Source organism: Alosa alosa, chromosome 9 (genome assembly GCF_017589495.1).
Source record: "Alosa alosa isolate M-15738 ecotype Scorff River chromosome 9, AALO_Geno_1.1, whole genome shotgun sequence".
Lineage (NCBI taxonomy): Eukaryota > Metazoa > Chordata > Actinopteri > Clupeiformes > Clupeidae > Alosa > Alosa alosa.
In genome coordinates, this window is record NC_063197.1 from 16,526,567 (window position 1) to 16,550,309 (window position 23,743).

The 23,743-nt window shown below is 40.2% G+C and overlaps 3 protein-coding genes across 5 annotated transcripts; all 3 read left to right on the forward strand.

The window, feature by feature from the left end:
* Positions 1 to 1,335: 1,335 nt before the first annotated feature.
* si:ch73-40i7.2 (FYN-binding protein 1) lies at positions 1,336 to 11,715 on the forward strand. Of its 2 annotated transcripts, none has more exons than XM_048253056.1 (18): positions 1,336 to 1,502; positions 3,971 to 4,568; positions 5,342 to 5,438; positions 6,102 to 6,184; positions 6,799 to 6,895; positions 7,088 to 7,167; positions 7,817 to 7,854; positions 7,994 to 8,034; positions 8,316 to 8,448; positions 9,132 to 9,291; positions 9,739 to 9,850; positions 10,120 to 10,133; positions 10,269 to 10,305; positions 10,746 to 10,809; positions 10,931 to 11,093; positions 11,201 to 11,234; positions 11,382 to 11,419; positions 11,556 to 11,715. In XM_048253056.1, exons 1-18 carry the CDS (start codon positions 1,500 to 1,502, stop codon positions 11,582 to 11,584), a joined length of 1,821 nt encoding a protein of 606 aa, XP_048109013.1. In that variant the 5' UTR covers positions 1,336 to 1,499; the 3' UTR covers positions 11,585 to 11,715. The 2 variants fall into 2 exon arrangements, with proteins under 2 accessions (XP_048109013.1, XP_048109012.1); XM_048253055.1 differs by having other exon boundaries at positions 1,337 to 1,502; positions 8,313 to 8,448.
* A 569-nt stretch (positions 11,716 to 12,284) lies between these two features.
* Positions 12,285 to 16,058, forward strand: pex11g (peroxisomal biogenesis factor 11 gamma). The gene is made up of 5 exons (XM_048252676.1): positions 12,285 to 12,600; positions 12,711 to 12,899; positions 14,822 to 15,000; positions 15,156 to 15,227; positions 15,336 to 16,058. The coding sequence occupies exons 1-5, from the start codon at positions 12,538 to 12,540 to the stop codon at positions 15,562 to 15,564; spliced, it is 732 nt and encodes a 243-aa protein (XP_048108633.1). The 5' UTR covers positions 12,285 to 12,537; the 3' UTR covers positions 15,565 to 16,058.
* Positions 16,059 to 16,270: 212 nt separating this feature from the next.
* si:ch73-40i7.5 (amyloid-beta A4 precursor protein-binding family A member 3) lies at positions 16,271 to 23,087 on the forward strand. Of its 2 annotated transcripts, none has more exons than XM_048253439.1 (11): positions 16,271 to 16,355; positions 16,946 to 18,216; positions 18,514 to 18,544; positions 18,670 to 18,815; positions 18,958 to 19,044; positions 19,308 to 19,490; positions 20,786 to 20,950; positions 21,330 to 21,542; positions 21,762 to 21,881; positions 22,006 to 22,146; positions 22,269 to 23,087. In XM_048253439.1, exons 2-11 carry the CDS (start codon positions 17,080 to 17,082, stop codon positions 22,338 to 22,340), a joined length of 2,295 nt encoding a protein of 764 aa, XP_048109396.1. In that variant the 5' UTR covers positions 16,271 to 16,355; positions 16,946 to 17,079; the 3' UTR covers positions 22,341 to 23,087. The 2 variants fall into 2 exon arrangements, with proteins under 2 accessions (XP_048109396.1, XP_048109395.1); XM_048253438.1 differs by lacking the exon at positions 16,271 to 16,355 and adding an exon at positions 16,368 to 16,870.
* Positions 23,088 to 23,743: the final 656 nt, after the last annotated feature.

The window sequence follows — 23,743 nt, forward strand, 5'->3', positions numbered from 1 at the left end:
ATTGTGCCAATCATGTGGTGTGTTGTGAATACATTGTGCCAGCTGCGCACATTTCTGCCGAAATAGATGCCTGATAAGTGCCCAAAAAGCATTACAATATGGCCGCCGAGTTCAGAAGAAGGTTCTTCCCTGCGGCTGTCACCCTACTGAACTCAAGCTCTGCACCCTGATAACAACTAACCAACTAAAAAAGAAGGATGTTTTTGGCTGTCCTCCCTACAGGATTAACATATTTCGTTGCTCTTGTTATTTAGGTCTATCGAATTGCGTGCAGTGGCATTTTCCCTGTGTATGCCTGTGTGTGGGAGTGATTGAAGTTTAAGAAAGTTAGCCTCCTGCTGGTAAAAAAAAAATGGAACTGCTTCCACAATTAAGTGCAGGGTGCCCATGTTATATCTCATCATTCGTCCAACTTTGCCCATGTTTTGGTGTGCATCATACTGTAAGTTGTAGCTGAAGATATTCTCCATCCCTGCTGCTACACTGGAAAAACTGATACACTAAATAGAAGACTATTTACACATGGAAATATGTAGATCTCCATTTGCTTTACAGCCTTTATACTATTCTACATATTTGCAACATTAAATATAATCCATGTCCAGTATATAGCCAATGTAAACTATTCCATATCATTCATAGATATCCTTATGAAAGATTCATGTAGGCTTTTGTTCTCAGATATGGTGTCAGTCAGCTACAGGAGATAGTATACTTTTTTATAGCCTATTTCGTCAGTGAACTGAATATAAATATGGAAAATAGCCTACAAATATTTTCCATAACTCTCAGATCAAATGAATAATATATGTCCCAATATATGATATGACCCATAAAAAGAAATATATTAATGGCCAATATATTAGAAATTCATATTCCCCTGTTTCCCTTGACACCTTCACAAGTTGACTAGATGCAGGCTTATCATTATAGTCAGCTAATTTGACTGAGTGGCCTGGAGAACCAATCTATCTCAATCTTTTTTTTTTTTTTAAATGTGGCAGTAGCCTAGGCCTACACCATGCATTGTGTGTCAGATAAAACCTATATTTTTTAATTGATTTGTTAAAATCAGGTCAGTAGCCTAACTGGGATTTCTTTGTTTACATGATTACCATCCCCAAAACTACCATATAAAGGTAGGCTATCACTGTGCCATTTGGTAACAGCTGGAGGTCCGACAGTGCACCTCTGCTGCCAACATCACGAATATAGGAGCATGTCGTAAGCTACCTACACCTGCTGCCTGTCAAAGAGAAAAGACAACAGCCTTTTAACTAGAAAACCTGGGAAGTTTTTCAAACCACATTGCCTATGAAGTGCACTTCCTGCAGCTGATATTTGCTAGTATACCATTAACTCCCCAACTTACCAAGGTCTACACCGTAAGCTACATCAGGAAGCTGAGGGTGTGAGAAGACAGTTGACGTTCAGAACACCGTGGAGCAGGCTTCCATATCCGACAATATGGAAATCTGAAGTTGTCGGCGCCTATTTAAATGGTAAGACAAAATAATTTTTATACCATCATGTGTTTATGTATTAATTAACTTCATATTGTCTACCAACATGGGGACCAATTTGTGGGGGGGGGAATCGAGCTTGTCCATTTATCTTATGAGCTTGTCTTTAAAGGTAGCCTACTTCTATTTTCTGAACTTACCGCGGTAGGCTATTTAGACCATGTGACCAATAGGCTCGCTGACCGATGTTTTAAAATAAACAATTTTCTCTGTAGGCCCAGACATTTAGGATAGGCTTATGTGCAATAAAACAGACGACTCTCGGACTAAAAGGTACCAGACGGTTTTCAGCAGAACAGCACTCATATTATTTTTTATTCTGCATCAGATCGAGCATAATTATGTCGTGGCTATAAAAGTGAGTGGCAAACTAGGCTACTCACTCCAACCAACTATATTTCACAAATAAATCTGGATCCTTATAATGCTCATCATTTCTTGGTTGACAAATTGTGTATAAACTGTTGGCCAAAAAGTTCATAGACTACTTTCTTAAACAAATAATGGAATATACATTGTTTCGTTTGTCGTTTAATTGACTGGCATGAAGTAAAATGGTCTGATGCTGGTATGTCCCTAGAACTTGCAACAAGCCTGCTTTCAGTGCAGTCTGCAGTGCAGTGCATTGATCTCCAGGCTAATTCTTCACAGACATTTCTTTGTATTTGGGGAGCATTTGAAGCAACCTGTTTCCTTTTGTCACTCTACAGAGCAATGCATGCCTCTGATTGGCTGCCATGTGGTTCATTTCTCTGTAGCAACCTTTTGTGCAGATAGATGTGTGGTTGTAATCATTTCCTTTGTGTCTTGGTTTGTGTCTCCATGAGTTCTATTGTTCTGTCTGCTCTTCATTGTTTCCAATATAGCCTTTCATGTTTCAGATGGGACTTGTCATTAGCTACATATTACACAGCGTTGGTTTAAAAAACAAACCCATAGGACCTGTCAGTCAATATAGTTTATTGCCTTGTTTCACACAGTTCACTTTGTTACTAGGTGTGATTTTGACCTGTGTTTCAAGCTTCTAACATCTTAACAACTGATTGAGTAAGATGTTTCCACTTATAGAGCTCTGGAGTTTCTGATATGTTTATTTTTGTGTTGATATGGAAGAGGAAAAAAGAGATGACATTTATATTTGGCATTTAAATTTATTTTTGATCTACCATTCAGTAGGCCTGATTATGAAATAACAAGATTTCCTGTATATTTTCGGATTCAGATTCAGATTCAGATTTTATTTGTCACATACATACAATGCAGTGAAATCTTATAGTCGGCTCCATGCCAAGCAAAAACACAAACTGCCACAGAATAACATATGAAAAACAGTAACAGACAAGAAACAATACATTCAAGATGTCAGGGGGTTATTGCAGATAGGGAAGAAGTGGTATGCTCTACAGGGGAACAGTGGTATACTCTTATACTTATAATAAAAAGTGCTTAAACAGTGCCATTTAGGTACCGGACGGCTTGGGAGAAGAAACTCTTCCTGAGTCTCTCAGTCCTTGCAGCCAGTGTACAGTATCTGCTTCCTGAGTGAAGCAGAGAGAACATATAGTCTGTCCATAGTCTGGCTGGGGTCTTTAAGTATTTTGGTGGTCTTGTCCTTACACCGCTTGGTATAGATGTCCCCTATCTTTGGGTTTGGTGAAGACTTCCCTGTTTGCTGTTTCATTTCTCACAATACAGACTCATTGAAATGTATAAGAAAGTGTCTGACTCCTTGAAAGCTTGTTGAAAGCTTGTAGCTCTGTATGGCACTAGAATTAATTCAGAAATCCTACAAGAATGATCCCATGGGCCTCTTGCAATATCATATGATAACAAGAAATAATTTCTACCTTTCACCCTCTCTAAATGACTCTATCGATGTCAAAACATCAGTACAGCGAGAATGGTGACCTATTTCATTAAGGAAATACACATACATGCCGTTTTTGCAACTCATGAGGTGGTTGGTGAAGTGGGAACCTGCGGTGCCAATAAACATATTTCGGGCCAGGGATTAGAGAGCACGACACATCAAATAACGTGTCTCTCAGTTCATTATTTAAAGCAACTCTTCCAACAACACAGACCATGAAGCCCTGTGTTTAATATTTGAATGTTTTCTTAGTTTTGGTTTGTGTGAGTATGTATTTTATTTGGAACACATTTTTAATAGATAAAGTTGTAAAGATGTGATTAAATGATTCCTCGTGCTTGTTTTTACATCCAGTTTCTTACATGATGTATTTCAGGCAGGTGTACTTCGAGTCAAAGCCTGCACTTTAGCTCTCACTCAGTGTGGTTTGTTTTCTTTCTTTGCTGGGGCTTTAAAAAGTATCACTGTCAAAAATAGTTCTCTCGCTTCAGTCAATGTATTCTGAAGCACATATGCGTAACCTGCTACTCACAGTCCTCCTCAGTTATCGTATAACTCCACCTTGGTCTGTTAATAGGAGGAGAATGTTGACGTGAAGGCCCTGATGGCCAGGTTCCGCCAAACAGGGATGATGGCAACAGGAGGAGGAGGTGGTTCCCCAAGACTCCCACCTCCCATCCTCGAGAGAGGTGTCCATTCACCGGTGGACCCTGGGGCTAATGGAAGTGTCAGACCCAGGTTCTCTGTTCCCCTCAACAAACCAAACCCAGGACCTATTTCTCCCTCAAACGGGCCAAGGTTTGGCCAGGCGCCGCGTGGCGTGTTCCCCAGGCCCCCGCCTAGCCATCGTCCCAACCACCAGGAGCCCGTCAGAACCCCCATTGCGGAGGCAGACAAACCAGGATCCTTCAGAAACTCCACGGAGAAGCTGGTAAGACCAATGCCAAAACCACACGGTTCCCCAGGCGGCAGAGGTCCCCAGACCATCCACACGCCGCCCCTGCTCTCACAGAGGAGTATGTCGACCGAGGTGCCACCCCTCTTACGGCCACTACCTACTGTGGGGTCCAGACCTAAAAAGCCCAAGCGTCCCCCCTTTGTGAACTTGGAACAATTCCGAAGGAATTCTGGCACACCTAAGCCCACTGCCCGGCTGTCTGGGAGAACATTAGGGGGTAAGTGATACGGAGCTTCGTGGCTTTCATGCATCCTTAGTGCAGTCTTATTGTTTTTGTTTAATGTGTTAATGTGTTTGTTCAATTTATTCATAATATGTTATAATTATTATAATTCTTTAAATGCACTATCAAGATTAAGTCCATGTTTTTTTTGTTACCATAATTTCCCAACTATAAGCCGTGGCTTATACATTAATTTTGCAAAATTTATTCAGCTATGAGGTTAATACACGGGGGCAGTTAATATGGTATTAATATGGCTTTGTTTCTTTGAACTTGCATAAAACACTGTCCTGCTTACACAATGCGACTAATACACAGGAAATTACTGTATGATAAAGCTTTGATGTGAAAATTAGCTTCCTTTTTTCACAAATCTGGAAATGCTGAGGTCACCTCAAGGTTGGTTGCCTCTTTCAGCTTTTGCTATTCTTCCTTTTCATTTGTATTCTTCTTAGCAAAAGAGTCTCTCAAAGACAGTGAAACAGTGGCAATCAAATTCTGTATTTAAAGTGACTAAGACTGTGGACCTGACCCATACAGTACTAGTCCACTGATATATTCTCTATCACATGCTCAAAATCTATACAAAGTTTACTCTTTAAAAATGAAGGCTGCTTTATTGCATTTTTCTGTATATGATAATGAAAAAGTCATATTTGTTAATTTATGTAATTCATAATTGATAAACAAGTCAGGCTGTCACAGGCCTACAAACACTCATCTTGAAATACATTCCTGGGAACAACGTTATCATTTTTTATCCTCAGATAGCAACAGTCCGACAACATCTGGAGCAGCTGGTGTTAAAATGCCTCCACTACTCCCAAATAGGCCTAAAAATATGACAGTGCCTGTTCCAAAGCAGTAAGTAAATACAACTATAACTGTAATCATGGTGGAAAAATGGGACAACCAAAAAATCCAATCATACACTATAATTCACATCAAAAATTTTAATAACACACATTTGCTCACATTTACATTGTACTTTTTTAACAAATTTTCAACTATTGGATTGTTCATATTCTGTAAGTCGCTTTGGACAAAAGTGTCTGCTAAGTAACCGTAACCAAACCATAACATTGTCTATATAACGTTTATAAGAGTTATCTTTTAACAGAGGGCGAAGAAGACATGTTCATGGGAAGTTGAGAAAAGACTGCAGTAATATAAAAGCAGCATGCTTGCAGGCAGCTGTGACTTTTTGTTCCTCAGAGTTTACGTGGGTGGTTTCTGAGTATTGCCAGAAACATTTACAATAAGTGACACAATGTCATTTCCTTAAATTGGTGTTTGATCAGAGCCTAAAAATGTTCCAGAAATGCAATTTTATAGAACTTTACAACAGTCAGTACTCAACATCTATCAATAATTTCATTGGCTCTGAATTAAAGTTGTAATGGCCATTTTCCTGTGAAAGATTTGCACGGCTCTAGATTGCTTCAATACAGAAACGTATAGCTAGATCACTCATTAATCATGTAAATCATATAACCTGATGAGACTGTCTCTCTCCCATATCCCCAGAGACATGGATGATGACCAAGACACATATGATGATATTGAAGCCTTTCCTCCCCCTCCACCACCTCCATCAACACAGACCGAAGGTGTGGCACATTATTACGTTTTGCATGTAATAATTTGTTGGTGTCATAATAATGTCGTTGGATTTGTTTATCGTAAAACTATAAGCAGTCACTAATAGTTAGTATTGAGTTGTATTGAATTAAATCAGTGTGGTTCTCAAATACAAGCCTAGTTTAACAATAATTACCTGGCTAGCCAATTTCACTATTGTTAGTAATCTATGTTGACTGTGTTCTGCATGTAACAAAAGCCACTAAAAAGTACTGGAGGTATTCAATGTTTGATTCAAACATACAGACTCTTTTATAGGTGTTCTGTAATGTTTCAGTCATACTGCTATTCTGTAGTAGTAAATGTATTGGAGAGCATAGCATATTCCTTGCTTGCATCTGTTACAAGATCAGTCAATGCAAATGATTGATTAAAAATGACTGCATTTAGTTTTCTTATTAGCATGCATTGTAAGAGTTATTGTTTTGGTGTTGTTGGTCACTACTGGTCATGTATGTGCCACAAAGTTTGGTCACTAGATTACTCTTCTTTTTAGTGTATTGAGACTTTAAAGATCATGTAAATCCCCTTGAAAGGAGTAGTGTTAGGAGTAGTGAACAAAACTTTATTCTCTCTTTTTTAGAGGGCTTCAGTCCTTCTTCATCTAGACCAGCTGGTATAAGCAGCCCCCCCTTCATGCCTAGTAAGCCAAGCAGCATGACAAACTCTTTGTCAGTCCAGTAAGTTATGATTTGTGTTTTTCATATCAGTTTATTTGGCTCTGAATTAAAGTTGTAATGGCCATTTTCATGTGAAAGATTTGCACGGCTCTAGATTGCTTCAATACAGAAACGTATAGCTAGATCACTCATTAATAGTGTAAATTATATTACCTGATGGGAGTACTGACTGTCTCTCTCCCATATCCCCAGAGACCTGGATGATGACCAGGACACATATGATGACATTGAGGCACTTCCTCCCCCTCCGCCCCCTCCACCTACGAGTCAAGGTCGGGGGCAATTCATTACTTTCTTATGGTCCATTTACAAGGAAATTCAATGGATTAGTCTCTGTATTATTCTTATGGTTTAATGTCTGTGACAAATGTCAAAGTGAAATAGAGGCGTAGAAATAGACAGCTCTGGGAATCACCTGTCATGTGAGGAAAGCTAAGACACTGAGACGATATGATTAGTAAAAAATTGTTTCCTATAATCATGTGATTCTATAACAGGCTGCCATCACTGTATTCACTCTGAAAAAGGGCAACATTTACTAGCTCAAAACACCATCATCCAGCCACTATCAAAGATGATCTACATGTTACACATAATAGGCAATAATCAGCCATTGATTGTCACTATCCTTAATTGGGACTAATTTGGACTAATTTGGGACAATTATAACAAGAACCTTTGCAACAGTTGAGAGTAGTTTAATGTCTGTGTTTGAAGAATTACATTACATAGACTCATGCTGCTAATTTTGAAACATATGCTCTGAAATCTTTGGGCAGTGCTGTTTTACAGCAACTTGTAATACTAGTGTGTATAGCTTAATTTCACTAAAGAGCAAAAACAGCTTTGCCCTTTAAAGGCTCAAAGCATGACTTTTTGTATTTCTGCTAAGCTGAATAAGTTTTTTCATTTCACTCTCAGACTCCTGGAATGATCAGCATTCAAGTCGAGCAGAGGAGGTGAGAGGTTTTTTTAATTCACTCCTATAATGAGCATCTTGACTATTTTATTAATTATAGGCTACTGAATTGGAGTGTCATTTACTGCAAATTAGAAATGAATCTTTCCATTGTATCTCTTTGGTCTTATTTCCTGTAGTGGGATGACAGTGATGAAAGTGAAATCTATGAAGAAGTCGAGTAAGCTTATGTTATTTTCATCAATTCTTTGGTAGCCTTATACTTTATGGCCATTGATCTTATACCACTATAATTACATTATTGTTAAGCCTTGTAATTACATTATTGTTAAGAAGGTAGTTTAGTTTGCGAATTAACATTTAAGGACTTCAGGACATTACAGTTGAGTACTGTCAATGCTTTTTTTTAATCAGCCTCACCAATCAGTACTGTAATAAATAGTGTTTTCTGGATTGTTGAATCTGTAATGACCCATGAGACTTTTGTGTTCAATGCAGCAGCCAGGACAGCATCCCGTTGCCAACTGACACAGGCAAGCATTCAAAGAAAGACATGAAACGACAAAAAGAACAGGAGAAGAAAGAGCAGAGGGAGAGAGAGAAGAAAGAGATCGCATACAGAAAGAAATTTAAGGTAAGGATTCCATACATTCCTGATGCTGTCTCATATATTTACCTTGAACTGATGTTTCCAAGACCCCATAACTCTATTTGAACAAGGCCTGGTTTTCAAAAGTTTTCTTTTGAAAGCTCTGCTGTGAACAGACTGAAAATAACCCCTTAAAGTGAACTCCAAACCTGCATTTAGATGGTCACATATGTCACTTTATGGGTTCCTGTGTCAACATAGTGGTTGGAATAAAAAATATATATTAGTGGTGATAATAACCTCATTTTCACCTTTAAACTAAGAACCATAGTTACAACACACATTTATCCAGTCATAGAGCATACAGTATGAACAAAAAAGACCACTGAAAATCATCATTGCAACATTGAAAATGCAAGCAAATGTAATGTGAAGTTTTATGCTTCAGATAAGCACATGCACTGAGGTTAGTGGCCGGAAAAGTGCTGCTGCTGCTGTTATGAAAATCCTGTGTATTTAATGGTAACATTGTTCTTCCGTGCAGTTTTTACACTCTTACCAATACCCATAGCTGAGTCAAAGAAGCACTTATTATTACTATTATTCTCTTGATTTTATCTTTATGATGTTGCATACTGTAGTTTATTTGAATCACTTCAACTTTATGTCATGGAAGCACCTAATCATATTTGTGATGATAACGGATGATCACCACCCTCTCCCAACAGCTGACTGGAAATGAGACGGCTCTGCATATAGCCCGCGTCAGGGAAGACTGGCAAGGGGGGAAGAATGATCTGAGTGTGCAGCAGGGGGAAAGTGTGGAGATCATCCGCACCGAGAACAACCCAGAGGGCAGATGGCTTGCCCGCACCATTGATGGCAGATGTGAGTGTAATCATGTGGCAGTAATGGCATCAACAAAATAATTGAAAAGACGGCTATCACAGCATGAAACTGAGGAGGGTACTAGTGGGAGAATGCCAATTGAAACTGAGGAGGGTACTAGTGGGAGTATACCAAGTTAAACTGGGTGATGTGTGCTCATCTTGCAGTATGATTTTAACCCACCCAGATGAGGCACTGTTGATACTAATGAAAAAGCATGCTGAAAGAATGTACAGTGTAGGCACACAGACATGTTATTGGCAATTATTTGAGGATAGTGATGAAGTGTGAATGGATAGTTATGTCTGGGTGTAATGTTTTTTGCTGTGTGTAACTCGGACTGCTGTGAATAATAAGACTTAGAAGTAAAGCGATTGGAAGTTAGCCTGCTAAGTCAACTGTGTTCTTGGAACAAATGAATGAAGCGTCCTTTGTGTCACCTGATAGATGGCTACATTAGCACCAAATGTGTGGATATGGACTATGAGGAGGTGAAACGGCGCTTTGGTAGCCTTGCTAGACCCAGACCTGATCCTGGTGTCTATGATGACGTGAACAGGCAAGATTTCCCCATCACCTCCTCAATCATTAGTGCAAGTGATGATGCATGATAGTATACAGAGTATTACTGGTTAAAGGTCAAGTAATCACAGTGGTTTATCAATATTTAAATTTAGTTTGTGTTAATGTATGTATAGTGTTCAAATTATTTTAACATTAGTTTATGCATACTTCAAATGATTAAAGAGTCGGTTAAATATCTGTACGATTAGTAATGAAGCAATAAATGTTTTTGTGTTTACTTGATTTTTTCTCTCTCGTCAACAGCATGGAAGGCTATGGTGAGTATGGATTAAACCAAAATGGGGCAGCCCATGTTAGATGTTAACAAAAAGGATATAATGAGAAATCTTCATATTATGACAGCTGTTTTTGTTTGTGTTTTGATTGTGTTTTCTCTGTCTCTCTCTTCTCAGGATGTGAGGATTTCCCACCACCTCCTGTAGAAATAAGGTATAACGACCATTCGACCAATGTAATATGGAAAGGCATCAGTACACTGCAGTTCCTACTGCTGATGTAGTGGGATACAATTGTATTGGTTTCATTTAATCAAAATATCTTTTGAATGAGCTATTCATTTTAAGCAGAGTTTTCATGTTAGGTAATGTGTGACTGATTTCAGGGCTGTTTAATGGATAACTCAAGGGTGAGGAGTACTTTAGGGAATGTTTTACGAAAGGAATGTCTTTTTTTCCCACACATTTGATTTTACATTTACATTTAGGCCACACAGGCCTTAGAGAACTTAGGTGACAATTAATCACTACAACAATAAATATTACTGGTAACGTTAGACAAAGGAGGAGGTAGAAGTTGGAGGGCAAAAATAAACTGCATGTTAGAGCTGTGTTGGGTTGTTAAAAGTGTTTTTTTTTATTTTTTTATTTTAGCCCAGATCCAAAAATGTTAAAGAAAATGGAAAGTAAGGAGAAAGAATTCAGGAAAAAATTCAAGGTATTTCAATAATTAAGGCTGTGACCTTGCATGTGCATAGATTAAACATCAGTCTTACATAAACCTTAAATAAATTCATTGATCACATGCCTCAAGGGCTGAAACAACAATTGTTTCTCAGTTTGAAGGGTCAATACAAGTACTTAGGTGCATGAGGGTGGATCCCAATGCGAACATCAAGAAAGCTGGTGGAAAAGACTTAAACGTGGTTCGAGGAGATCTTCTGGACGTCATTCAGTTTATTGGTGATAAAAAAGCACTGTGTCGAAACGGACAGGGAAAATGTAAGTGTAAACACTGCCCTCTGTTGCATAGACACAACACCAACAGTAGTTCAATTGCAATCTGGAGCACTGCATCACTTCTGAAATTTGTTCTCCTTCTCATATAGATGGATATGTACCCATGGCCTACCTGCTGCCAGAGTATGTTTTTAGAAAGAGAGATAAGGATTTTTTTATTGTTAAATGTGTAAAAACCTATAGATATAAATGTACACATGTTATGTACTATTGTTATTATCATTATCATTAATGTTGTGTTACTAATATTATTAATCTCTTTGTTTTCAGAGAAGGGGAAATATATGATGACATAGATTACCCAGGAGGTGAGACGTTGTTTACTAATAGTTCCACACGCCTGCATTTATATTAATTAATAATTATACACCGGAGACTATTTGTTTTACTAAAAAATTTGCAACAAGGTTTTAGACTATTTCTCTTTTTTTGTTAATTTCTCAGATGTCTACGACAACGATAGCAACATGTGACGATGAAGTCAGTGCCAGACAGCAGTACTGAAAATGAAATGGATCATCATAGTAGACATTGAACATTTTGGATTTCATTTCAAGGGTGGAAACTACTTTGTGTTTGTTTGTTTTTTTTTATTCCTGAGATTTTATTGTAATTATGACAAATAAATGTTTATGCCTGTTTGCTGCTATGAGTCGCTATTTCTTTTTATTATGCAAATATTCCATTGCATTTCAGGCTATATTATGAGGATAATCTAGTTAGTAGGCTTAAAAGTCATTTCCAAGACCTCAGGGCCTGGCCCCATCCACCTAGACCTTCTTTCAGGGAGATCTAGCCTGGAATAGACAAGAAAAATGTCAGGCTAATCAGCGATGAGAGGGGAAGACAAAACCTAAACTTATTGTGACAAACAGAATCAGCAACACCTGCAAACGTCAAAGAATACAGTTGGGAATGCAGAAATGTATTTACAGCAAGGTATGATCACATTGTTTTCTGATTGTTGATGCTGCATATTGTCAGTTTGTAAAGTTTAGGCAAAGTGGGAAGTAACAAAGGTTCCCAATCGAGAGTTACCAAACTCTGTTCACTTTGTGAATGATAAATGATAGAGTAAGAACAGGCTTGTGATGTGCCTCCAGTAGAGTGTCTGCCATCAGGGGGATGGCGAATAGGTAATCAACTATGATTGCCTGTGAAGGAGTACTTCGGCTACTTCCTGACCAGTGTAAAGTTCAGTTGTGACAGACTGACTGGTTAGATATTTGTTAGGTCTGAGATGTTAAGTTGAAAGAGTAAGCCTAGTTGAAAAAAGACCTGCCAGGCATGAAGTGTGGTATGTTCTACTGCATGCAACTGCACTTTTGAGGATATAAAAGCCTAATTTCTTCTCAGGTTAAGACTTGGGCTAATATAACGTTACAGGTTTGCTACACTGAATGAACACAAACGAGCACATGACATTATGCAGGAATCAATTGGATCGATTGTGAATTTACTAGAATCATACAGAGGAAGAGACAAGGTGGTAAGTGCACCTTGTGTTTCTTCGATACTAAAATATTATGTCACGCTACTATTTGTGTTTATCGATCTGTAACATGAGGAAAACTGCTCTTCAATGGTCCTTGGGGTCAGGTCCGAACACTCTGCTATGGCTCCCAGCTGGTTGGAGGCGTTCTTTCCCAGAAGACTGCAGGGTCGTCTGAAATCGGAAAGAGTCTTATGTTGTTTTCAGCACAGCTCAGCCACTGCAGAACTGTCCTGAGGCTTTTCGACGACCTCTCCATGGTTGCCTACTCGAGGAATTATGGATTAGGAAACAGGGTATGGAAATTTAGTTTCAACACTTTGGTATTGGGTTCAATGCATCTCAGGTGAAATTGTTACATGTAGCCAGCTTAAAACTACCTCTCAACTGGGTATGGAAGTTGGTAGGTTTGTGGTGGTTTATTGCATGCTATATGAAATAATGGATTTAAAAATATACATTTTCCCACACTTTTTTACTTAAAATGAAGCACAATAAGTAATTAAAAACAAATTTTTGAAAACAAATGTTTTGGAACAGATACATTTGAGTACTGTCATAGTCATTTGAGTAGACTATGTTACCTTGAGCAACAACATGCAGTAGTGGTAATACATAGAAAACATGGATTTAATTGGAATTCTGATTTTATCAATCGCGTTTAATGAAAGTAATCATTAAATAACAGCATATAAAGAATAATTTGCACTGACAACACAAGCCAGATACTGATCGTATTTGTGGAGGTTACCTACAAGCAACATTGCGCAACAAAGGAAATTTAAATTCAGTTTAAATTTTTCAGTTTTTATGCTTTAAAATCACTCAGTGGCTCTAATAGAGATTGTCATCATTCAAAACATTGCTATGCCATATGTACACAAAGTTGGTGCTTGCTCAGCCCTCTGACTTTCAGGGATTAAGGTGATTGCAGCACAAAGGTGCTGGGGAGCAGAAAGGACCCCTGAGCCGCAACAGCATACATCACCACGCAATCCTGTGCTGGGCCTGTAGGCCTTTGCCAATGGTTTTCCCAGAGTCTTTTTGACCACCACAGCAGGAAAATAAAAGGAGGCGAGGATAGTGAGGTCAAGCGGTCCCCACCAAACCCCGGGCGCTGTCCCTCACCCCATTTCCCTAATTAGGCCACCTCACTCTCTTGCACGTACCGTTTATAATCCTTTCTTAGTTTTTTAGCTAAGGAAACCTTATTACAACTTGTACTTCCTGTATTGTAGTAAATTGACAAGTGTGACTGTCAACTCACAGTTCCACCAGGAGCGCTGGTGTGGCACACTATCGGCAGTAGTCACGACCAATTTGGGCCCACACATGCTTACACACACACACGTGCGCACCCACCCCACACACACACACATACATGCACACTTATAGAATAATATTTGGTGATTCCCTGACATCTCAATGGCATGTTTACAACCAAGCATAAACGCTGTCCACTGTTGCATGTTGTTGCTTTATCAATATACAAAATACATTTGTGGAAAACATTAAAAATGGATAAAAATACATGCAGGACTTATCAAGATTGAAATTAATATTTTAGTTGGTGAAAATATTAAGGATAGTGACATTTTTAGACAATTTTGGAAGACCAAAAATATGGCCGTCAGAAATGTTCTCAGTTGTGGAAAAGAGTAGTATAAAAACTAATTTGAAAAGTCATGTGGTTGAATATAAGTACACTATTGGTTTCCTTCACTACTCACCTTTTAAGAAGGGCACTTTTAATTGGTGTTTGCATTTTTGTGTTTGAGAAACTCGAGAAAAATGGTGTTACCCTGAGGTAACCCTATGCAATAGAGGGTTAATACACCATGTAGGATCACACCACAGGATCAGGGGTGTCAAACATACATGTAAGGCCCGAGGGCCAGATCAGGCCCGCCAGCAGGTTTCATGCAGCCATCCAGATATTCTTAGGTAGGAAGTAGAGTATTTCAAAAGAGAAAGAGCAGTATATGACAGCAGTAGGCTTACATGATTTGCACTTGTTTGCTCATAAGTGGGTATAGTAGAAGAGTATATCATCAAACAACACTCTGATACCCATGCAATAAAATGATAATGACCATGACAATGACGTCCCCACAAAGTCTCATTCCAACAAATGAGTTGGGTACCCCTGGTCTAGAAGTTAGTGATAAATTGCATGGTACACCTTTATCTCACATCTCACCATGTGTCTGTTATGCAGGAGGAGGACAGTATAGTCCGATGTATGTCAGTTCTTAACAATGTTGCGGATCAGCTGTACTACCCATGTGAACACGTTGCCTGGGCTGCAGATGCAGAGTTGATCAAGGTCAAGTCAGACAAATGGTGGACTCTGAGTACACTACTTTGGGCCTCATCTTTGCTACTAGGAGCCCTCAGGTAACCCATGATTGCAGGTGCCATCTTGAAGATCTTCATTGTCGCATTTCTAGTCACACTTACTTAAGACACACTTAATTTTGCTTGCCAAAGACATTTGTTGTCTGTTCAGCAATTATTATGTTATTCTGACAATAAGAATTTCCCTTGATTAGATCAATTAGAATCATCGTTCTGCTTAGGAGAAAGCTGCGTAAAAGCCGAAGAACAGCACAGGAAAATGTCAGGTAAATGCAATCCTTTCTTGACTCTTGTATTTTCATTAAAAGTAATCAACTGCATATTTAAGCCAATGCAATGATGTCTTATTATAATTTGTGTTTTTGTGTCTGTAGTGAAAGACTGGCCATGCAGAGAGAGTGTCAACAACAAATGAAGATGGAGTTCCTGGGTATTCTCAGCTCCCTGGCAGACCTTAGCAATGCCATACACTGGATGCCCCCTGGTATTCTCTGGGCAGGACGCTTCCCCAACTGGCTTGTGGGACTGATGGGCACAGTCTCATCTTTCATTGGCTTGTATCAGATGAGCTCAAGTGATGGTGAACATGAAGCGACTTCTTGACTTCTTGATACAACTAACTCTAACAAACAAACAAAAAAAAGAAAAGAAAACTTTCTTTATTTCTTAAAAAAAATCTTAATTTTGCACTCCAAATTTTCACTGAGATGCCTTTTTGAGATGGAAAATGACTTGTAAATTGTACTTATTAATTACCTGTAGATTTTTGTCAATTGAACAGTAACCTAATGTCCATTGAATGTAACCTCTGCATCTTATATATATGGAGTCCTAGAGTTAAGACTTTAGAAACTTTAAGCCTTTAGATTCTTTGTCAATATGAGCCCTGCCTTGACCATGGTCATGATGATTTCAGTTATGTAGCAATTGCTCTGTCTCTATCAAATCATTTTATAGAGAAGTTTACATCTATGGCCAGTTGAATGGACAGTTTGGCTACAGTGGGATTTTTCTGCATTGCTTTGTATTTGTAATTTATGCTTTGGCTGTTAATTATACTGTTGACATTGAATAAAGACAGTGTTATTTAGAATGAGTATCTTACAGTTTCTTCCCTCTTCCTGTGCCTTGTTTTTTTTCTCACACTAATAGAACGGAGCAAAATAAATGTGCACTAAACTAACTGTGTCAGACAGTTAGGCCTAGTCATTTTTAATGAGGCGACCTCACGTTATGATTGATTGACACATCTTGTTTACTTTTTTAATGCATCGATTAGTCAGGACTTACTCCTGTCCGGAGCGCATGCGCAGTGTATAGTCGCGTCACAATGTAGCCCAAGATCGCCGAAAGAAACAGTTAAGTGTAAAAGATGAGTGCATTCCAGCACATAGGTGGGTGTTTTTCGACTTTAGTTTGCCTCTTTATGTCAGAATTAGAGTAGTTCCTGGTGATTCGTGCGTTGTGATAACATATGGTCGAAGGCATTGATGAAAACTCTAAAATGTATTGCTCATTAGCAACCCCAAGCTGTGTAACTTTTCCATCAATGAGTAGTAAAAAATTTTTTGTTTTGCTTGGAGGCAACGAATGGAAAAGCTGTTTTAGACAGGCGATCGAATGTCAATAGAGTGTTGAGCGTCACTGTGATCAAACCTTTGTTCATTTAAGGATAGGCTACCATACAATGATTGTCGACAGTGGATACTCCAACGTAGTCTGGAGTGTGTTGGGGAAGCAACCTTTGTTGAGGCAGTCGAACCTTGATCTTTGATTATATAGGCTACGTTGGCCTTCTGCTGTAGCCAGATCATTAGCGACACGTTGCGGTTTCATACTGGCCTATTGTCCATTTTGCTCCATAAAGCAAAACAATGTTAACTCCACAATAAAGAAGCGCAGCAGGCAGGTAGGCTACATCGCCAGGATGTTGATGTTGCAGTATTAGGCTATTTTGTTGGTGACACTCATTGCTTTTCTGCAGGTAAAAATTGCTGTCAGCCAAGGGTGTTGTATCTTGGAAAGGTCAGAATCTCTCAATCCCATGGAAGGAACCTTGCTTGGGAGTGTTAGAAGACTCACTCATAGACTGTATCTGCCCTTGCATCACTGCTGAAGATGGCAGAAGAGGCAGGCACCACGCTAATAAATGGCGAGGAGGGGAAACACAGGGATTTGCTCCAAGCAGAAGTGCAGGCCCTCATGATTAATGTGTCTCCTGCATCCAAAAACAATGAGGCCAACATCCCTCTCCATGATAGTCCTGCTCCCTCACAATCAGAAGAAATCGTGAGCCAACCGAATTCAGGTTTGGTGGATGTTGATCACAGCAGCTCAAATCCAACTCAGGAGAATAGTAGGAAAGCAGATCTGGAGGACCTGGACTCTTTTAACCTGATTGAACCCCCTCCGTTGGACTGGAGGTCCGACTCCTCGAGTGAAGCAGGTTGCATTGGAGAAGCTGACAGCGAGGGCTTCATTCAAACAGACTTAATTAATATTCCAGAGTATGCGGCGAGCGAGGATGGATCCCAATTGGCCGCATCTGTTCCTGAAGCCCCGTTACTCCCATATCAGGTGGATATAGGGAATCATAATGTGGGACGAGCATTTGAACAAAGTGTTGAGGAGGTGCTACAGAATGAGGTGATAAAGGGACAAGAGGAGGAGGAGCAGCAGGAAAAGAAGAACGAAGACCAGGAGGGCCCAGCGAATGAGCAGTGTGGTCCTCCTGACGTCGACCACTCCCACATTCACACCCTGCTCTCTCACCTTCAGCTCATCAGTCCATCCCCTGCCCCCGACAGCCCCAGCCCAGAGCCCGCTCAGGCCACCCTCCTGGACCTCACCGACCCGACACCTTACGACACACTGTCCACCCTGGGTCCTGTCAATGTGCCGCAAGCCCAGGGCACTGCTGCTTCTGGACTGCTTTTCACCGAGAGCCACCAGAAGGACCTGCTGGGGCTGCTGGAGGGACCCAGCTCTGCGGAGGTGAGGCCCCAACTCAGCCCGCCATGCCTCAGCTACGGACACCTCAGTGCTGGGGTGGACGCTGTGGTCTCTGTCTCCTACAGCCACGAGGATGCTGAGAGGTACTGGGAAGGCTCACATGGTGGACACAATGAACCGGAGGATGAGATCCATGCGTTGGATTACTCAGGGGAAGATGCTTCAGGCTTGCTGTGGCAAAGGAGGGAAGAGCCACCTGCTGAAGAGGAGGGAGAGGAGCTTGCAGCCAGTGGTTCAGATATGGTGAGTGAGGGGCAAATGTTGTCCCTGTTTTTACTGGGTCTGTGTCATGAAAATATTCTTGATTCAGCAAAGCAGTTCATATTGAATAAGAATCACACCAAAAAGTCTTGATATACAAATGTGTCTCAACAACAAGGCAGACAAAATCATTTGTCAGTATTTTTTTTATGTTTTTAAGTCCTAAAATATTAACTTTTTGAGGACCTACTCCAAAGTATTTATATTAAAGAGCTGTAGAGTTTGTAGGCTCTGTGTTTAACTGCTGTCACGTGTGATTCTCCTTTTTGTTCACAATAGGATGCTGAGGCCCGGCCTGCCTATAAAGATGGTGAGAGAGCTGAACACACACACTTACGAGATAATCATGTTCCGTTTATACTAGCAAACAATGCAGCATCAACAATGCACTCGGGGTTGATTGGTCATCACTCTCTCTGTCCAATGCTATAATAGTGCCTGGTCCCTGTGACCCAGATGACCTGCTGGATGGGGTCATATTTGGGGCCAAGTACCTGGGCTCCACACAGCTGCAGTCAGACAAGAACCCCTCAACCAGTGCCCGCATGGCTCAGGCCCAGGAGGCTGTGGACAGGATCAAGGTCTGAAGCACGATAAGTCGATATTTGTAATAGTCAGTGTCAAGCTGTACCTACAAGGGGAAGTCTGCTATCAGTAAGTAGTTCTGTTTTTCGTGTGTGGTTGTTTGCATGTCCAAACATGTGGTTGTACATTGTTCGGCAGGCTCCTGAGGGTGAGTCCCAGCCTATGACAGAAGTGGATCTCTTCATCTCTACGCAGCGAATCAAAGTTCTCAATGCTGACACACAGGTGGGTTGCATGCACATTCTAGTCTTTATTTTTTATTGGTATTCATATTTGGCTCTTCTGGTATTAAGATTTTATATAAAATCTTTCTATAAAATATTTTCTAAAAAAAAAATTATCTATTCCCGTCAGACTTTTAAAGCTTTGTTTTACATTAGCAATATGCCTCATATAATTAGTTTTTTGTTACAAGCATACAGAGTGATCTCCATTCTGAGCACTGGTGTCTCTCAAATATCCCTGTTGTTCCCTATCACTTCTCATAGGAGGCCATGATGGACCACTCCCTGCAGATGATCTCTTACATCGCCGACATTGGGAATATCGTTGTGCTGATGGCGCGTAGGAAGCCTGCTGGCCGAAAGGGTTCGGACGGGGGTCAGGCAGCCAACCCCGCGGCACCGCCGAAGAAGTGTTGGATGCTGTGTCACGTCTTCATCTCTGACGACGTGAGTGGCAGGGAAAGTTGACCAAACATTCATCATGTTCATGTGGGAATGTTTCTTTTTTATTTAAAAAACTATATCTCTGATTGAAGAAGTGAATCATAGTGTTGGTAATTTTCCTAGTACCAAAGTTATCTGGAAACTCAGGAAAGTTCAATCAAGAAACAGGCTCTATTCTTTCAGTGATGCGCATCAAGGAGATGCAAAGAGACAAGCTTCACCCAAAGGATTCACTAGTATACCTAACTATACATGAGAAATCCCAACCTTAAGTAAGTTACAACAGAGGGGGGCGTGATCTGTTGTAACTCAGGGGGCTCATCATCCAAGACGGCCGTTAATTAGGAGCACCCCAACTTGCACATGGTCAAATGCTAGCAGCCATATGTGACAATGGGAGGTGTGAAAGCCCCCCATCCTTGCCCCTCTAGTGAATACAATAAAGAATCACACCTGGGGATAAACAAAAGGTCTCTAGATAGGCTCCCATTGAATTCTAACCATTCAAGGATAAACAAAGGATACTCTGCATACAGACCAAAGACACAAGAAATACACAAGTACATGCACAGGCTGATTCACACTGAGTGATTCCAGGAAGCAGATTGTCCATAAATCATGCCAGCATGTTTATCCTTTTGCCAGCTGTAGTGCTTCCCAGGAGTTTCATCTGAATTCCCCATTTACAGTGTTTCCTTGGCCTAGTGCAACTGGTGACTATGTTGACTTGACTCATTAAATAATAGTGGTGGGACTAAGGGCCACTCACCCACTCTCATATTCTGCTACTGATCTGCGAGTGAAATGACTCCATTTGGGCTGATGAGGAAGTAAAGTCAGTGTTTAGCATGATCTTAAATACATCCTTTCTTGCATAACTCTCATGTTCCCTCTCTTGAGAACACCAGTGTGACATTTTCACGGATGGACCAGTTTCTGTGTTTCTCTGCCTATTGAAGAGGGTGAAGACAACCCATTATCTCTTCTATTAGAAGCATGCTCTAGATTCTTCTGAGGCACAAATGGAGCATGATTGTCAGTCTGCCAAATACATGAATTCCAGATGAAGAATGCATGCTAGTCTCTCATTTGATATCAAGATAATGAGGCCAATTTCCTGTAACTGTGTGGAGAAATAGTGGCACATGGAACTTACTTTGTATTTTAACTCAATTCAGTCATATTCACAGTGTTGCATAATGCCATTATGCCAGCTCTCAGGGTGTGGATTGACATTTCTATGCTCACGCTATATATAATTGCAACATAACATGGCAATCATTTGCTGCCCTCCCCAGGCTCAGATCATTGCACAGGCCATTGGCCAGGCATTTGCTGTAGCTTACCAGCAGTTCATGCAGACAAATGGCATCAAGCCGGATGAGTATGATGACTTCCTCAGCACTCAGGAGCTGTACAATGGAGACCTGGTCCACTTTTCCTGCTCGGAGAATATCAGAGAGGTACTGTGGTTGCGCTAGTGATCACCTATCCTGGGAGGAATGCCCATAAAAAGATATGTCATCTGCTAAAGATAACAATGTCATACCACATGTATATAGATTAACAAACCTATTACCTATTCATTCATACATATGTCAGATATTTTCAATTAGATAGATGGATAATTTATTCATCCCAGGGCACATTTTAGGCATCCAGTAGCTTAACAACCATAACACAACACACACACATCTCACATGCATAAACATCACTCATAGAAATTTAAAGAGTTAACAAATTGTGAAGTGATTACAAAGGTCTGATACTGACTGACCAAGTGATCACTTAATCAATACATCAAATTGCCCTCCTCCACCTGGGGCTTTGCGGCCTGGTTAGGTGTGCGTTCGTAAGGCGATCGGGGAGATCCTGGGCCTGGCCGTGGTGGAGTCGGGCTGGGGCTCCATCCTGCCCACAGTGGTGGTGGCCAATCTGCTGCATGGAGGACCGGCCGAGCGCAGTGGTGAGCTCAGCATTGGAGACCGTATCATGTCAGTCAACGGCACGAGCCTGGTGGGCCTGCCCATTACGACCTGCCACAACATCATACGGGTATGGTTCTCAGCTGTTAGTTGAGTATTAGTGTTTTGTTTTTTGTCACAACATAATATCTCATTTTGTTAATTTTTACTAACAGATAAGGATTATTGCCAAGAATCATGACCACATCATGATGACTCCTACTTCTTTTTTAAGTCTGCCAGCCTGAATGCTTACTCTAATTTTAAACTAATACCCTGACTTTGCCTTACTTTCATATTTGTGCTCAAGGATCTGAAAAACCAAGCTCAAGTAAAGCTCAGCATAGTCCACTGCCCACCTGTCACCATGGCGATTATAAAGCGTCCAGATCCGAAGTACCAGCTTGGCTTCAGTGTGGAGGATGGCATTGTGAGTTTCTTGCCATGAAAGGCAAAAAATGTTGCAGATTCTGTAGCTGATTCATTGAAAGGGATGAATACAGATTAGTTCAATTTATATAGCCTGAATGCATGAATGTTATTGTCCTGGTCAGATCTGTAGTTTGATGCGAGGTGGGATTGCTGAGAGGGGAGGCATCCGAGTGGGTCACAGAATCATCGAGATCAACGGACAAAGTGTTGTGGCTACACCCCATGACAAGATCATCCACATCCTTACGAATGCTGTCGGAGAGGTGGGAGTAGCATGAGTACACAAATAGCAATGCTATCGTGTGTGTGTGTGGCGCGCGCGCGCGCGCGTTTGTGTGTGTGTGTGTGTGTTAGTATATTAACTCTAGTTTGTCTTCAAAAACAGATTCATCTGAAGACTATGCCAGCATCTACTTACCGTCTGCTGACTGGACAGGAGCAGCCTGTGTTTCTTTGAGAGAGGAAAAAGAAGAGAGTAAGAGTGAGACAGAGAGGGAGAGAGTGACAGTGAAACAGACTCCACTCTTACAAGCGATAATGGGAAACAAAGATGTCCTTTTGAGCACTCTTCAGCTGGCAGTGTCTCAGTCATCTGCTGGATTTGCTGCCTGATAATGAACTTGAGACTGTTGCTTGTGCATTCATGAACCACTTCACGTGCATAGAGTGCCACTGTATACAGTAGCAGTATTTTTTGACAAGTACCAACAAAGTCCGTGGTAGTTTACATGAGGAAAGAACATATTTTAATACAGAATTTTTTAGATGTATCTGTACTGATTTAGATTAATGCAAAAGGGCTTATTTATTTTTTATGCATAGAACTTAACTCACTCACTGCATGCACTGTTGGCATGTATTTTGACTTCCTTGCTGCTCTGTAGAGAGTAAGTTATGCCTAAGGTCTATGCAATTTAAGACAAGCCTTATTTTTGGAATGCAAAGTTGTTACTGTATTTCACTTGGTTGGATACATCAAGACATCTGTCCTCCAATATACCACCATCATTGTGCCCTCTGTTAGTATAGACATGGAATAACCGCATTCTCAGTCTTCAATAAGGTTTTGCTGCTCACAAGTGCTCATAATGTTCTCCTTAACCCAATGCCAGTGCATTTCTGAACACTTAAGGATTAAGGATTTGAACACAAATAGTAATATATCTTTTAATAACTGGTGACTATTAAAATGAACCCTATTATATTTGTTGTGTTGTTCACTTGTTGTTTCCCAATCAACTTCTTTCCTCAATTCCCAATCCCAGGCTCACTTATTTGTGACAAAGGATCAATAACTCCTCTCTGAAACATGGTGGTCAAACAAGGACTCTTTCAAGAGGAAAGGTTTGTTTACCTAGCCTACCAGTGAACATGAAGACTTTCACCCTTAAGGATGTGGGCTCACCTATTATACTGCTGGTTTGAAATATAGACCTCACTGATGAAAAAATGAACTATAGTAATACTATCATGCCAACTATGTCCCAAAATAGGCTATACGATTCCTATATCTATAGTAGTCCTATACAATTAATATATAATTATGTTATTATATAATATTTCAAGAGTTTGGTTCCAAAACGCTATATCTCCATTTTTAAAAACATTAAAAAGTAATGTCATTTAATTGTGTATTTCAGGTAATAGCAATAAAATTACAGTTGTGTTGTTTTGATTGAGTAAAGATAAATCAAACGACAACACCCAATTACAGTTCTTACCTACTGAAATTACTTGGAAAACAAAATGTAAAAAAAAATCATTTATGAAAATTCGTTGAAATTGAGGTTTTAGCGCTTGTAAGGGCTAAAGTGTGAGACGCTCATCAGTTGAATAGGATAGGAAATCTTTTTGGTTCAT